Source organism: Diadema setosum, chromosome 15 (assembly GCF_964275005.1).
Source record: "Diadema setosum chromosome 15, eeDiaSeto1, whole genome shotgun sequence".
NCBI classification, from domain to species: Eukaryota; Metazoa; Echinodermata; class Echinoidea; order Diadematoida; family Diadematidae; genus Diadema; species Diadema setosum.
Genome location: NC_092699.1, coordinates 21286327 through 21302172, shown reverse-complemented (window position 1 = coordinate 21302172; position 15846 = coordinate 21286327). Strand labels below are relative to the sequence as shown.

The following is a 15846-nucleotide window of genomic DNA, read 5'->3' as shown; positions in this document are numbered from 1 at the left end:
CTATTGAGAACCATGCATTTATGGCTGAGGCACACCAGTCGCCATAGCGACATTTCTGGAGTCAAATCCTGACAAAAGTATGTTGATATATATAGGTTGATATGTAATATATAAACATATATTATAATCATTCAAAACACAATATCAATGAATTGAGCACAAACTGGACAAAAATTAATACCTTCCTACGTTACATTAAGACCCTGTTTACAGTGCGGGGCTGGGCCGAGCCGCGGCCGAGCCCAGCCTCAATTGCGGGGCCGAGCCCCGCAATTTTGTCCATTTACACTGCGTACTGCCTGGCTTGGCCGCGCTTTTAATTCAAACCTTTCAATATTTTGTTGTAGTGGCGCTCTGCTTGTTAACAAACACAATTTGGTATAGTCTGGTTTTCAGACCCTTTGCCAACTGGATTCCGTGGCGACAAAGTCGCCGTTCGGGCAAAGGCCTTTGCCGAAGGAAAAATCCTTTGCAGGACAAAACCACCTTAAACTATACTAGTTTTCGACGTTGAGGGGGTTAATATCCTGAATAGCGAAATAGTACGGGCAAAGGGTCTGGAAGCCAGACTAAAATTGGCCGCGCATTTGGCCCAGTTTGCGTTTACACTGAGAAAAGGCCGAGACCACCTCCAGAACCTTGCCAAATGTGCTGCCAATTTTGGCCCCGCATTTGGCCTTTTGCGCGTTTACACTGAAATGAAGGCGGGCTCGGCCGCGGCCCAGCCCCGCACTGTAAACGGGGTCTAATTGATTTCACCCGTAGTGTGTAACACCTCTTTGAAATATGTGATATTTCCCGTTCTTCAAACTGTGTTCAATGGTCTAAAACAAAACACTTTTGCAGGATTCCCACAACATGTTCTTCATTCTGACAAGAACAAGATCAGCAAGCTATCCATGTGTATGTGGTGAGTATTGTTGAAGAAATTAAGTAAAGCTTATCACAATGTTTGTTAAAATCATCCATCATGCAAGTCAACATTGTGCTAAAACAACAACTGAGAAAGCAATGTATCACCCCTGCATACTTGACAATGTGATTAATTGACTGAATGACTTAGCTTTCATCGAAATTGCGCTGTTATTATCTGCAATATCAATTCCAGGATATTTTATTTTCACACCATTGGCGCCAGTGCTAACTGCCTTTTAATTGTTTTCTTCCCATTTGTAGCTCACATACCTTTATGCAGACAGTTATTTAGATGATACTGTGCCACAAATAAAGCATGAAATTAATTTGAGGTCGCAGATTATAAGAAAAAAATTTTAAAAATAGAATGGCACTGACTCAGCGCAAAGTCTGTAGAATTTACCCATTCCTTCCGCAATTCTTTAAGTGCCTTAAATGCCCCAAGCGAGATTCTTTTTGCCCGTCGACAGAATGGACAGGTTGGTAATCCACCTGTGCGAAAGCAGTCAAACGGTACATGACATCCCCCTTTCCACGGTCAATTACCTGTGCCAGTGAACAATGGCAAACTAAATCAGGAGAAAGGTTGATAATACTGATATATGCATTTTTCGAACAGGACGACAACAAATGCTGATAGAATTTACTCTTATCTTTTTATCAAAACCACTTTTCTAGGCATTTTACCACAAAAAAGTGAATTTAGGCCATGAAAGCAGGCACTCTTGTCTTCATCTGGGGAACCTGGTATACCAGGTTCCCATACAGTTGTTCCCACGAGAACCTGGTATACGTGTACCTGGTTCTCGTAAGGAACGGGTTTATAATATTCTGGTATTGATAACCTGGTATACCAGGTTCCCATATATCAGTTGTTCCCACGAGAACCTGGTATACCAAATATCTTGTGGAATTTTGTCAATCATTTTTTTTTTTAAAGTAAAACAAAAGAGGATGACTTGAATTGACCAATGAGATTGTAACCTGGAGCATTATAACCTGGAGCATTGATTAAGGCGAAATTTCATTTGTACACAACCAGAGAAAAATATCTACCTTGTGTGAGCTTTCACCTACTGTCTTTAGGCTTCATCAGACTGGCGTTGACTCGCCGTAGATGGGGTGTAGGCAGTCTTACAGTCCGAGAGAATGGGAATGTACGCTGAAGATAATTTGTATTGCCCCACGTCATGATTCATCATGTGTTCACGCCCCGGTTGGATGTGGATATAACCTCTCTTATCCATGGTTTGAATTTATTGCTGTATTTTTGGACACAATCTTGCTCTTTTTCCAGTCAATGGTGTGGTTTTCCTGAGCCACGTGATCACTAATGGCTGACTTTTTAGGAGTGAGATCTTCCTCCTTCTTCTTGGCCCTTGTGAAATACGTCTTCCCCAGTGATTCTGCCTCTTGTTGATGTTCTGACTTCCTGACTCCAAATTTTTTGCCTATCTCACCAATGTAAACTTTGTCACAATCCTTACAAGGTATTTGGTACAGCAATAAATTCACACGATGGATAAGAGAGGCTATCCACATCCAACGGGGGCGTGATGTGGGGCAATACAAATTATCTTCAGCGTACATTCCTATTCTCTCAGACTGTAAGACTGCCGACACTCCATCTACGGCGAGTCAACGCCAGCCTGATGAAGCCTACAGACAGTAGGTGAAAGCTCACACAAGGTAAATAATTTTCTCTGGTTGTGTACAAATGAAATTTCGCCTTAATTAATACGTAGTGACGTTGGAGGAAATCTGTTCAAGAGTTATATGAAGTTTCTACATTTCAATTGCTAGATAAGAAGACTAACATTTTGCACTGTCACATTGTAATTTCAACAATAGTAAGAAAATTCCACAAAATTTTATATTCAATAAAAAGTACAAATTCCTTCCATTTGTTAGTGAAATTTGCTCAGGGTAATGTTATATTCCCACCTTTGGGAAAGAAAAATAAAAATATGTTGAATTCTTCTTATATTTTCTGTATGTAGTTGTCCATGCAAAACATCACAAATAGTTGTAGTCTTCTGTCCCTGCAACTTTTTAACAGATTTTCTGATTTTCCTCAAACTTCACTGTTGTGTTTTACTAATATTTGTGCATTCACTCAACCCACATATTGTGTTTCATTCACCTTTAAAAGAAACAATGTATTCTTTGCAGCCACTTGGATGGCAAGGGGTCAGAAGGCTTTGGAACAGGAGGCTACTTTTGCCCTCAGTGTGAAAGCAAGTATTGTGAGCTGCCTGTTGAGTGTAAAGTATGTGGTAAGTCAAGTCTTCTGTATGTCTCAGTGCCTTGTTGTGGCATGCTTTGGCTGAAAGGTCTCAGTAGGCACGGTCCGACTGGCAAAAGATTGAGAAGTTCGATGGGAGTGGCATAGAGGGAGATATCACTAGTTGGAGTGGGAAGTTTCGCAAGAAATTTTGCAGGAAGTTTTTGGTCACACTGGCAAATCTTTGAGGTCTTAAAGATCGCAAACTTCAACTTCTCAATCTTTGGCCAAACTGACCGTGCCTATTCTGTCTCATTAAAATTGCCATGAAAATTGCCATATTCCCTGTGGCATAATCTACCAAACTATAAAAATAGATTGAAATTGTCATTTTTATGCCTCCACCACGAAGTGTCACCGGAGGAATTATGTTTTCAGGTTATCCATCCTTCTGTCAGCCCTTCCTTCCGTCCATCCTTCCTTCCATCAGTCCTTCTGTCCGTCTGTCCGTAATCAATTTTGTAGACAGCGTAACTAAAACACATTTGAGGTATCCTAATGAAATTTGGCATGTATATGTATGAGTGGGCGAAGTTGTGCCTATCAACTTTTGTGTGCACATGGTCAAGGTTAAATGTTCAAAATTTCACTATTGCCCCCATATCTATGCAATGCCTGAAGGTATTTTCATAAAACTTAGTGTGTACATGTACTACCGAATGAAGATACTCTAGACAGAGTTTTGGGTCATGAGGTCAAAGTTCAAAGGTCAAGTTAAAATGTTAAAATTTCCTTTTTTTCCCTCCATATCTCAGAAATGGTTCTGGGTATCTTCATGGAACTGATATGCATGCACTGACTTGGCCGTGATTATCTAGGGAATTTGGGGGTCAGGAGGTCAAGGGTCAATGGTCAAGGTTAACTCCTCAAAATTTCACTTTTTCCCTCATATTTATGCAATGCCTGCAGGATTTTTCTTGAAACAAGGGTCATAAGTCAAGTGAAAATCCTCAAATCCCCAAACACATGCTTTCTTAGAAAATATAACCATTCATCTGATTAAACCTAGTTCAAGGAAACTGAACATTCAACACATTTGTGACAAACATGTCATTTTGATATTTTGCCAATTATGTTAAACTGTCATCACACATGGTCAAGACATCCCTTTGTACTCTAGACCTTTTAGGAGAATCATGCATTATGGCAGAGGCATTCCAGTTGCCATAGTGACATTCTAGTTTATATTTTATTATTAATAATGCTAATATATGTGTGAAATCATGCATTTTACTCTAAATGAAAAAAATGAAATCCTAGAATCCCAATATTTGGTTTAAGTATTTTTAGCATTCCTAAATATGTACTTGAAAAAAAAACAAAAATCTGGTATCAAAATGAATTTCTGATTTACGTCCGATGTGAGGCCGATTTTGGTACCGCAATTTGCCTTTTGCGCGTTTACAGTGAAATGAAGGCCGGACTCGGCCATGGCCGAGCCCGGCCTTTTCACTCACTGTAAACGGGGTCTAACTGTGATAGCTTCTGAATTATCAGCATTTGTCAGCACTTACAGATTTTGTTTAACTCTTTTCAGGTTTGATACTTGTTTCTGCTCCACACCTTGCTCGGTCCTTTCACCATCTTTTTCCACTGGACAGATTTGGGGAAGTTCGGCAGGATGGCCATCAGAGAGCAGAGTACCTGTAAGTACGGCACTCACTCTCTACTCATATGATTGCATTATACCCCCATCTCACTAGACGGCGCTACGATCATCAAAAATCCACAAAGCGCGGTGGATCGTGGCTTGATTGCTTTAAATCTTCTCCATCATATCTTGAGCGGTTCAGAAGTGCGGAGGATCGCCACCATCGCCATGGTTGGCGACCGCGCTACGGAAGTTTTGAATATGTCCAAAACTTCCGTAGCGAGGTCGCCGATCACCGTGGTTTTAGAGCGTATCACCATCGCCTCACAAGCGCATTAAAAAGCGCCACATTCGTAGCTTTGACGGGGTAACATCGCGCAAAGTGTAACTCAAGCGCATCAGAAGCGGCTCCCATCGCCCATGAAAATTACCACTTTTTACAGTATAACGTAACAGGAACCAACCATGAACGAAAGAAAGTGATGCACAGACCAGGAAGGTGGACATGGAGAAAAATATAAACATAAAATTCATTTTTCAACGTACACTCAGTACATATCTACTTTGTTTATTAAATTGTTTGTTTGTCACATATCATTGCAAGTCAATGAAAGTAAAAATTAAGTTGTAATATTTTCAAATATATCTTCATAAAATTGTCTCGTTGTAGGATACGATTTTTAGTTTGCTCGTAAGCCGGTTCTTTAATATTATATACTCATTTTACCCTTTTATTTTAATTCGTAATTCTCCGTACGGCATAATATGAGATCCCGCTCGCGCATGCGCCGACAATTCGCTCGCAATATGGCGCCGTTTCTAGTTTCTTCTCGACGATCAGATTTCTAAATCCATTTCAATCGCCGTTTTTACTCGACATCGACGTTACTTTGAGCTACTACGCTTTTTGTTGGATGTCAGTAGTTAAATTGCGAAGCTGATTTGATTTCTTCCCTACTGTATAGAGGGAAATTCTCGTCAGATTTTTCGGACTGATCAGCTCGCATGGACGCGAATACCGCAGCGGAGGTGAGGCCGGCACAGCCGCGCTCTGCCCCCGGAACTTCGGCCCAGACGCCGGCAAAGCCAGGCGCGGGCACGGACAGCACGAAGAGCAAACCGAGTGCGACGCATTCGTTAGTGCCCACTGCAAAAGCGGGTGGAAGTAAAGGGAAAGAGAAGTCTGGCAAAGGGAAGAGCATTTCTACCGCTACAGCGGGTTCTTCGGACATTTCTAGTATGGAGAAAAGACTTCAGAACCTGGAAGGTTTGCTAGCAAAAGTGATTGACCATCTCCCGTCTGACAAACGTACTCCTCGCATAGCGGCAGATCGGCTTCAACTCACGTCAGTCAGCCTCTGCGGGCTACGATGCCCACTGCTCTGCCTATCAAGGAGGTGCATATGACTATGAAAGAGAGCATGACAGTGATTATGATCAGTACGATGAAGAGGGAAGTAGTTCTACTATTTCTTTCCCCACAGGGGAACAGGAGATGGATCCGGATGCTAGTAGCGTGCCCTCTCTCGCCGCGAAATTTGCACGCCCAAATGAGATTGGGGAGGCTGTGGATGATAATGTAGCACATTCAGTAACTTATATGCTTACTCACCAATTGGAAGAAATCTCCCTGGAAGAGACAGCCAAGAAATATCCCTCGCCAAACAACTGCAGCCTGCTTGATGTACCGAGAGTTAATCCTCCTATTTGGGAGAACTTAAAATCGGGCACAAAAAGCAGAGACTTGAAACTCCAGCGGGTTCAGCACTCTCTCTCCAGAGGCCTTGTTGCCTTCATGCGCACAATTGATTCCAAAGATATTTCAGAACAGCAGCAAGATGCTCTTGCTCTTCTGAGCAATGCTACGTTTGAACTGAGCTGCATCAGAAAACACCTCATCCGCCCCGACATGAATTCGCGATTCACGCATTTGTGCAAACCCTCAACACCAATTGGGAAATTTCTGTTTGGAGATGACTTGCCCAAACAAGTTAAAGACCTGCAAGAATAACAAAAGGCCACCGCAGGTGTCATGCGGGGACAAAACAGAGAATTCTGAGGGCGTCGCGGTTTTCACCCATATTCGCGCAACAGATATCAAGATGCAGGCTGGACATCCCACAGGGATACGCCACAGTCAGGGACCTCAAATCGGCCTTTTTTAGGGGCACGTTTTCAGGGGCAGACGCACAGACGCCATGCGGCACCTCCAGCCACGAGGAGCAGACCGCCGCCCCACCCCTCACAGCAGAGGCCAGGGACAGGCCAGGCTCCAAGGAGAGTCTAAGAGGAGCTTGCCTTGAAGAGGTAAGTTATCCAAATTCTCAGTCTAGGCCTATGCATAATTCTCAAGTTGGAGGTCGACTGAAGCAATTTTATGATGAGTGGTGCAAAATAACAGCTGACCCGTTCATTTTGTCAGCCATACAAAAAGGGTATGAACTTGAGTTTGACCCAGAACTGGGACCACCATCGAGATCCTATCCTATCTTTGAATATCAGAAAGACAACAAAGAAAGAGAAGCTATTCAGGAAGAGATACAAAAACTTGTGGCTAAGAACGTGATCGAACCATGTACACATGAAAGTGGAGAATTTGTGTCCAACATTTTCACGAGGCCGAAGAAAAATGGCAGCCTCAGAATAATTCTAAATCTGTCTGATCTTAATAAGTACATGAGTTACCAACATTTCAAAATGGATGGTATTCACGTAGCCATGGATTTGATCTCGTCTAATTGTTTCCTTGCTTCAGTCGACCTCCAGGATGCCTATTATTCTGTCCCAATTCACCCTCGCCATGAGAAATACCTGAAGTTTGTATGGCAAAGACAGCTGTATCAGTTTAAGGTCCTGCCAAACGGTCTGAGCACAGCCCGTAGACTTTTCACTAAACTCCTCAAACCAGTTTTTGCTTCCCTACGGCAGGAAGGACATGTGGTTGTCGGGTACTTGGATGATACCATCATAATAGGGAAAGATGCAGAGCTTACTCACAAAGCAGTCCAAGCAACTACAAGCTTGTTTTCTCAGCTTGGTTTCCTTGTTCACCCTGAGAAATCAGTACTCCAACCAACCCAAGTAATTCAATTCTTAGGGTTTACTTTGGACTCCCGTGCAATGACCATTTCACTCCCAGAAAGTAAGAAGGAGGAAATAATTGAGGCATGTTCAGACCTACTTGGGCAGAATAAGCCATCAGTCCGCTTTGTTGCCAGAGTGATTGGGAAAATCATTTCTACATTCCCAGCTATTCAGTACGGCCCTCTCCACTATCGCTCCCTAGAAAGGGATAAGATAAATGCTCTTAAGAGGAATAGAGGTCATTTTGACCGTCCAATGAATTTATCAGAGAATGCTAAGCAGAACTTAAGATGGTGGATTCTTAATGTGAAAGGATTTAAATCCCCAATACAGCGGAAAGGACCGCAACATGAGATACGCACTGATGCAAGTGGGGCCGGATGGGGTGCCAGTGACCTCCGCATAAAGACGGGAGGAAGATGGAATGAACAAGAAATAGTCAGGGCAAGAAATAATGACATTAATTTCCTAGAAACTCTGACGGCAGAGTTTGGATTGATGGCCCTTTGTGCAGATTTGCATGATGTGCACATATTAATCAGACTAGATAATACCACAGCTGTGGCATATCTAAACAATATGGGAGGATGTAAATCTAGAGACTGTGATGAGGTAGCACGCCGGATCTGGGGATGGTGCGTTGAGAGGAATATATGGCTAACTGCAGAGCACCTCCCTGGGCGGCTTAACACAGAGGCAGATACCATGTCCAGAAAATTTAATGACAAATCAGAGTGGATGCTTGACAGAGAGGTGTTCAATGATGTTGTGGATCAATTTGGTACCCCAGAAATCGATCTATTTGCATCGAGATTGAATGCACAAGTACCTCGATATATCTCATGGTATCCAGAGCCAGAGGTAGAATCAGTCAATGCTTTTCTAACAGATTGGGGTCCGCTGAAGTTTTATGCTTTCCCACCTTTCTGTCTAATTGCAAAATGCTTACAAAAGGTACAGGCAGATAAAGCAACGGGGATAATATTTGTTCCGAATTGGCCCACACAAGCGTGGTATCCACGACTTAAAGAGCTTATAGTTGGGGAGCCCCTCTGCCTGAAAAAGAGCAGAAATCTATTAAAGCTGCCAGTCTCCAATACCCCACATCCTCTTAATGACCGTCTCGAATTATTGTGTTGCAGGATTTGCGGAGACAGTACAAAAACACAGGCCTGAGTGACAAGACAGTTGACATTATTTCAGCTTCTTGGAGATCCTCAACCAAGACACAATATGGAGTCTACACCAGAAAATGGAAAGATTTCTGCAGACGCAGACAGGTTGACTTCATTCACACCACAACAAGCCTGGTTTTGGATTTCTTCACAGAGTTGTTTCACCAACAAGGAGCTAGTTACAGCTGTTTGAATACAGCAAGAAGTGCACTATCTACCGTGGTGGTGCTTGATGGTCCTCACACAGTGGGATCACATCCCGTCATATGCCAGTTTTTCAAAGGAGTTTTTCAGCTTAGACCCCCAGTAGCCAGATACAGTCACATCTGGGATGTTAAAGTGGTGCTAAATTATCTCCGAAAAATGTCTCCAGCAAATTCACTTTCACTCATGCAACTGACGCTAAAGGTGGTCATGTTAATGGCGCTTGTAACAGCACAAAGGGTGCAATCATTATCTCTTTTATCATTGGACAACATGATTTTGAAAGAGAGTTCTGTTGTTTTTTCATTTGACACTCTGCTAAAGCAACACCGGCAGAGAAATAAGAGTTGTTGCAGACACATTAAATTGAAAGCTTATCCAGCGGACAGGCGCTTATGTGTGCTTCGGTATTTGCACCAGTACGTCAGACATACCGAACAACTAAGAGGAAGTGAAAAGCGACTCTTCATTAGTTACCGTAAACCACACAAACATGTGACGAGACAAACGATTTCGCGATGGCTTCGCACCACGATGTCAGCAGCTGGAATCGATACGGACACATTCAAGCCTCACTCAACAAGGGCAGCAGCTACTTCTGCCGCAAAGAGGAGTGAGGTTCCGGTAGATGAGATTCTAAGCAAAGCCGGATGGTCTCGGGAAAAAACATTCCGAAAATATTACAATAAGCCCTTAGAAAGACAAACATTTGATTTGGCGGTGTTGGGGCACTGAATGCCAACAGATCTACAGTGTAGTACGCAGTACATACTGACCTGAGAGTAAAGACATTTACCTGCTGGTTGAACTGACCAATTTAACAGCCACACCAGGTGATTGATTTATTGTGTGTCTAATCTTCTTGATGGTATCAAATTGATACACATCTTTTGCATGTCAATGTACCCACAGTGTCTTTGAACTCTCATATTATGCCGTACGGAGAATTACGAATTAGAATAGAAAGATTAAACGAGAACTTACCGTTCGAAGTTTGAGATTTATTTTAATGAGTAATTTGAGGGGAGGTATAATATGCCCCCCTCTTCCCTCCCTGGGATTACTCAAACTTCAGTAAGTTCTCGTAGTTTCATCTCCTGATTTTTGTGACTGTGGGCACATTGTTGCTTTGAATATTGTCGGCGCATGCGCGAGCGGGATCTCATATTATACCTCCCCTCAAATTACTCATTAAAATAAATCTCAAACTTCGAACGGTAAGTTCTTGTTTAATCTTTCTAATTGAATGGATGACTTAACTAATAGTGCAATTTCACATCAGATTCTAAATGGTGTGTTCTAGAATGCTAAGATGTAAGGGTAAAACCATATTCTGCATATCCATGTTGGTTTGACACTGACATCTGCCTGAAGAAATTCAATCATGAAATCCATTTGATACCCTGATCGCTTGAGATCGTAGCATGAGCCCAGCGTAAACGTATCATTGTCACTCCGATCGTATCATTGTTGTAGCGAGGTCTTGTTAAGCGTACGAATATCGCAACACAGTCGGTTCGATCGCAGAAGCAGCGCGTCTCATCAGCCTGGAAATGTGGCAACAATGTGGCAGAGTCGTATTATCATCGTGGCACTATCGCTTACAGCGCAGGTTGAGCGTGGAGAAACCGTAGTGTAATCGCCTCGGAGGCCAAAAAATGGAGACGGACGGCGATCAAGCCACGATTTGTTAAATCGTCACAGATCGCCATGGTCGCCTTCCTATTAAGATGGGGGCCTTACTGACGGCAGTTCTTGCGTTGTTTTTCATGGCTCAGAGAATGCCTGTCTTTTTAGCTCACCTGAGCCAAAGGCTCATGTAAGCTAAAGATTGTTCTTCGTCCGGCATCCAGCGCGCGTCATCCATAAACTTTTCCTACATTTTTCCTACATTTTGCTCAATGTATGGTCATGAAAATACATGTTGGCAGTTAGCGATTATTTGAAGAATTGTGGACCATTGGGTCAAAAGGCAAGGGTCAAATGTCAAGTGAAATGCTTAAGTCCCTGAGTTCCTTCTCTCTTAAACAATGTAGCCATCTATCAAAATGAAACCTAGTGCAAGGAAAGTAACCAATGAACACATTTGTGACAAACATGTCATTTCTATTTTTGGTCAATTATGTGAACTTTCATATCACGTTGTCAAGATGTACTCAAGACCTATTGGGAGAAGCATGCATTATGTCAGAGGCATACCAGTTGGCATAACAACATTTCTAGTTCCCATAAAGGCTTCGGTGCAAATGTTAGAGATAGTAACATTAAGAAAGCAGAGCTGCCAACCAGTACATTTTATTGTATTTCATATGATTTTTGCATGAGAATACAACAGTACAATATCTCAATAAAATACAATTTTATTGATTCTGACTATGTGCCCTATGTGTGCTGTATTATACATGTGCTAAAACACCCGTTGTGTTGATTGCATGCACATGCATGTGCTAAGCTGAGCCTAACCATGTTCGTGTCTAAAGATCAGAACGCACACATGCTTGACTGTTTCCTTTCATAAACTAATACATGTACTATCTCTATGGGTACTGCGGCCCAACGAACCTGTTACTGTATCGTAAATAGAGCACATGCAATCACTGCATACAATGTGTATGGATGATATCTGTAATTCCCTAACGCAACGTTGCAATACATGATGTACGTCTATGCGTGTTGAAACTGCACTGCATCATGTCATACACGGTATTGGAAATAGAGTCAGTGAATTGGTGATAACGATAGTCGTTTGTCATTCGAAATTGGATACTTCTTTCTCTTTCTTTTTTTCCTCGTCATGGCTTCGAAATCAACATCAAGTGTGCATATACAAACATTTAAGCCGGAATACTCGTCGAAGTGGTCATTTATTGAACCAAGCAAGAAGGACAACTGTAGTGTCCGATGTACTGTGTGCTTATGTGACTCTCCATATCCCACGGCGATGCTTGGGACATTACACATCAGTCAAAAGTACAAAAATTGCTATGAAAACATTTGGAAATGTGACTTCTTTGTCTACTTTTTTGCAGCAACAGAGTTATTTTTCAGTAATCAGAGCAGAGGCTTTGGTGATGAACTTTTTAGTAGGACATAATCTGTCGTTTTCATCAGCATACCATCTAACTAAACTCTTTATGAGTCATGTTTCTCGATAGCAAAATAGCAAAGGAATTTGCATCAAAACGGATTCCATCAATGGCAATAGCAAGGACACTTGGACAAGAAGCTAAGGGTATGTATTAATTCCAACATCACTGTGAAATTGTACTATTGCCACTGTTTGATTATCACTGAATTAATGGGCATTCATTCTTGTGTTCACCACTCTGCAAAACAGTAAGTATTAGGCCTACTGTTTTAAAATTAAGTGGCCCCATCTCTGCCTATTTGTGTTTTGACTTTACCAAAGTACTTAAGTTTGAAATATCTTTGTATTGAATATGTTCTGGTGTTCTCAACATTTTTGTGCACTGGATTTCCCTTTATGATACTGAAAGATGCATTTTAAGTTATCAAACCACAGTCCGATAGTGAAATTTGATATCTACATAAGTTACACGTAGGCAGTTTCTTTCCAAATGCAGTTGCTGCATATCATTGATATTGACATAAACTAGGGGTAGGGCTTAAATTGACTTTTTAATCACTTTTTTAATCACTTCAAATGTACAGTGTACAAATAACTGTTTACTATGAATGTTACTGTTAAGTGTATGGTTGAGAATGAGTAGTATATGTTGCCCTACTGAATTGATTTTATTCATGCCCATGTCACAGTGGAGCCTATGCACTCTGAGGGCCAATTTCTTGTGTTAGTGTCCCTGGCCTCAAAGGCTCGATGTCCTGATATTAAGTAATAAGTTACATTAAGCCAGAAATGTATTCAATGGTAAATTTCCACCTTTATAACATTAAAGAAATATATATATCAGTATTGAATGATTGTCTGTTAAAATGGTAATTTTGTTATCTGGTATATACATGTAGATTGTTATCTTGTGGTGTTTTTTGGGGGGATATTTTAACAGCTGAAATTGTTTGCAAGGTAAGGGATTCTTCCTTTACTCTATCAGTCAATGGGAGTTCTGACCACAGCACCAGAGAACAGTTATATCCAGTAATTGTACGGTTCTTTGGTGGGGATGCAAACAGGGTCATCAGTGCATTGGTAGAAATTGGTGTCACAAAAGAAACTTCAACTGAGAAGCACACCTTTGCTCTCCTTGATGAAATTTTGACAAAAAGCAACAAACCATGGAAGAATGTGATCTCATTTTCAGCAGACAGTGCTGCCGTAATGATGGGCTGTCAAAATAGCATAGCTGCATTTGTCAAGAAGAAGAATCCCGACACATACATTTAGTCCATAGATACAAATGTCAGTGCCATGTGCTGCACCTTGCAATGGAAAGGGGTGCAAAGGAATTGCTATTTGTCCCACTTGAGTTGTTCATCCCATTATACTATTATCTTGAGAAATTGAGCAAGAGGAACAAAGAGTTTGCAAAGTTTCAAGATCTTTGAAGTGTGGAAAATCATATCCTTTTAAGACATGTATGCACTCAATGGCTGTCATTGGAAAGAGTGCTACAACGATGGTTAGAGCAGTGGAAATCACTGTGTGCCCATGAGTGCCAAGAATGTAAGGGAAGCAAAAATAAAGTTGAAACAAATCAAATAAACACAAGTGCTTCCAAGAAAGAGAAGGCGTCAGTGTCGAAAGAGGAGAGCAGCAAAGTACCTCAAAGGCTAATTGCTGGGAGCAAGACGGGCATCAAATTTGTGCACAAAGCTACAAGAACATCTTGTGCTAAACCTGCCACCTTTGCACAATCTCCCAACAAAAATGTTCTGGTTGTCTGCCTGCATCTACCTCTAAAGGTGCAGCATCTCTCAGCAGCAAATCTTTTGGTTGTCTACCAGCATATACCTCTAAAGGTGCAGCGTCTGTCAGCAGCAACTCTTCTGGTTCTCTACCAGCATATACCTCTTAAGGTGCAGCATCTCTCAGCAGCAAACCTTCTGGTTCTCTAACAGCATCTACCTCTGAAGTTACAGCATCTCTCAGCAGCGACTCTTCTGGTTCTCTACCGGCATATATACATGTACCTCTAAAGGTGCAGCATCTCTCAGCAGCAAACCTGGTTCTCTAACAGCATCTACCTCTGAAGTTGCAGCATCTCTCAGCAGCAACTCTTCTGGTTCTGTCCCAGCATATACATGTACCTCTAAAGGTGCAGCATCTCAACAACAAACCTTCGGTTCTCTTCCGGCATCTACCTCTGAAGTTGAAGCATCTGCCAGCAGCAAATCTTCTGGTTCTCTACCGGCATCTTCCTCAGAAGTTGCAGCATCTCTCTGCACCAACCCTTCTGGTTCTCTACCGGCATGTACATGTGCCTCTAAAGGTACAGCATCTGTCAGCAGCAAATCTTCTGGTTCTCTACCGGCATCTACCTTTAAAGTCGCAGCATCTGTCAGCAGCAAACCTTCTCATTCTCTACTGGCATCTACTTCTGAAGTTGCATCATCTCTCTGCAGCAACTCTTCTGGTTCTCTACCGTCAAATACATGTGCCTCTAAAGGTACACCATCTGTCAGCTGCAAATCTTCAGGTTCTAAAAGTGAAAAGAATGTCTCTGCATCATCTAAGTCTGCTGAAACTATACCAAGCTTAATGACTACAATAAGTTATATTGTTTATTCCTAGTTGGCACCATAATCTTGAATTACAAGAAGAATCACCACAAATCCAAAACTTACATGATAAGTTACAAGAATTCTTGGAGAATCCTTGTGAGCTTTGTGAAACCATCAGTTATAACTAGTGCTACATCTGCTAACAGTGCAACTATGAGGATGTTTGCAAACAGCGTAGTGATGATGACCTTGTCCTGGGAAAGGATGTCCTTGTCTTCTTATCTGTAAAGCACTTTACAGCAGGACAAAAGCAAGAATTCTTCACTTCTGTAGTGTTGCAACATGCCAGAATTGCTAGTCCTGTTAATAGAATGGAGAGCAAAATTGCATCCTTACACTCTTTTTGTGGAGGAGTTTCATTACATGGAGGAGCATATTGATGAGTTGGAGACTGAGTTTGCTCACTGTCAAATTGATCCTTTGGATGGAATTCAGCTGGACAAGAGAGCTGATGATGTATGGGCAGACATATTATGTGTGAAAAGTGCATCTGGACAGCCAAAGTATCCTCTCTTGCCAAAGTTCATGATGGCAATTCTGTCAGTTGGGCATAGCAATGCCTCAGACGAAAGAACTTTACATATTGTACGAAAAAATAGCACAGACTTCACACCAAGTCTGAAGACAGAGCACTTGTGTGACATACTAACCCAAAAGATGTTGAGTCAGTCAAGAGGTACTCAGTGCTAAAATGAGAAATTCATTAATGCTGTTCTCTGCAAGTGTAAACAGGCAGCTGCAGCATCTCAGAAGTTGTAATGCAGGTAACTTACATGTATGTGAATGGTTAAGTAAGTGGTTATTTTAAGCAACATTTTTATGCCTCCGCCACGAAGTGGTGCCGGAGGCATTATGTTTTCTGGTTGTCCGTCCGTCCGTACGTCCGTACGTCC

General features: G+C 41.9%; 1 protein-coding gene across 2 annotated transcripts in view; it reads left to right on the top strand.

The window, feature by feature from the left end:
- Positions 1–15846, top strand: part of LOC140239130 (general transcription factor IIH subunit 2-like) — a 63193-nt gene that overhangs the window by 39444 nt on the left and 7903 nt on the right. For both annotated transcript variants that reach the window (XM_072319014.1, XM_072319013.1), the window contains 3 exons: positions 847–910; positions 3088–3191; positions 4737–4845. In XM_072319014.1, coding sequence (XP_072175115.1) covers positions 847–910; positions 3088–3191; positions 4737–4845 — 277 coding nt within the window. The remainder of the gene's footprint in view (positions 1–846; positions 911–3087; positions 3192–4736; positions 4846–15846) is intronic.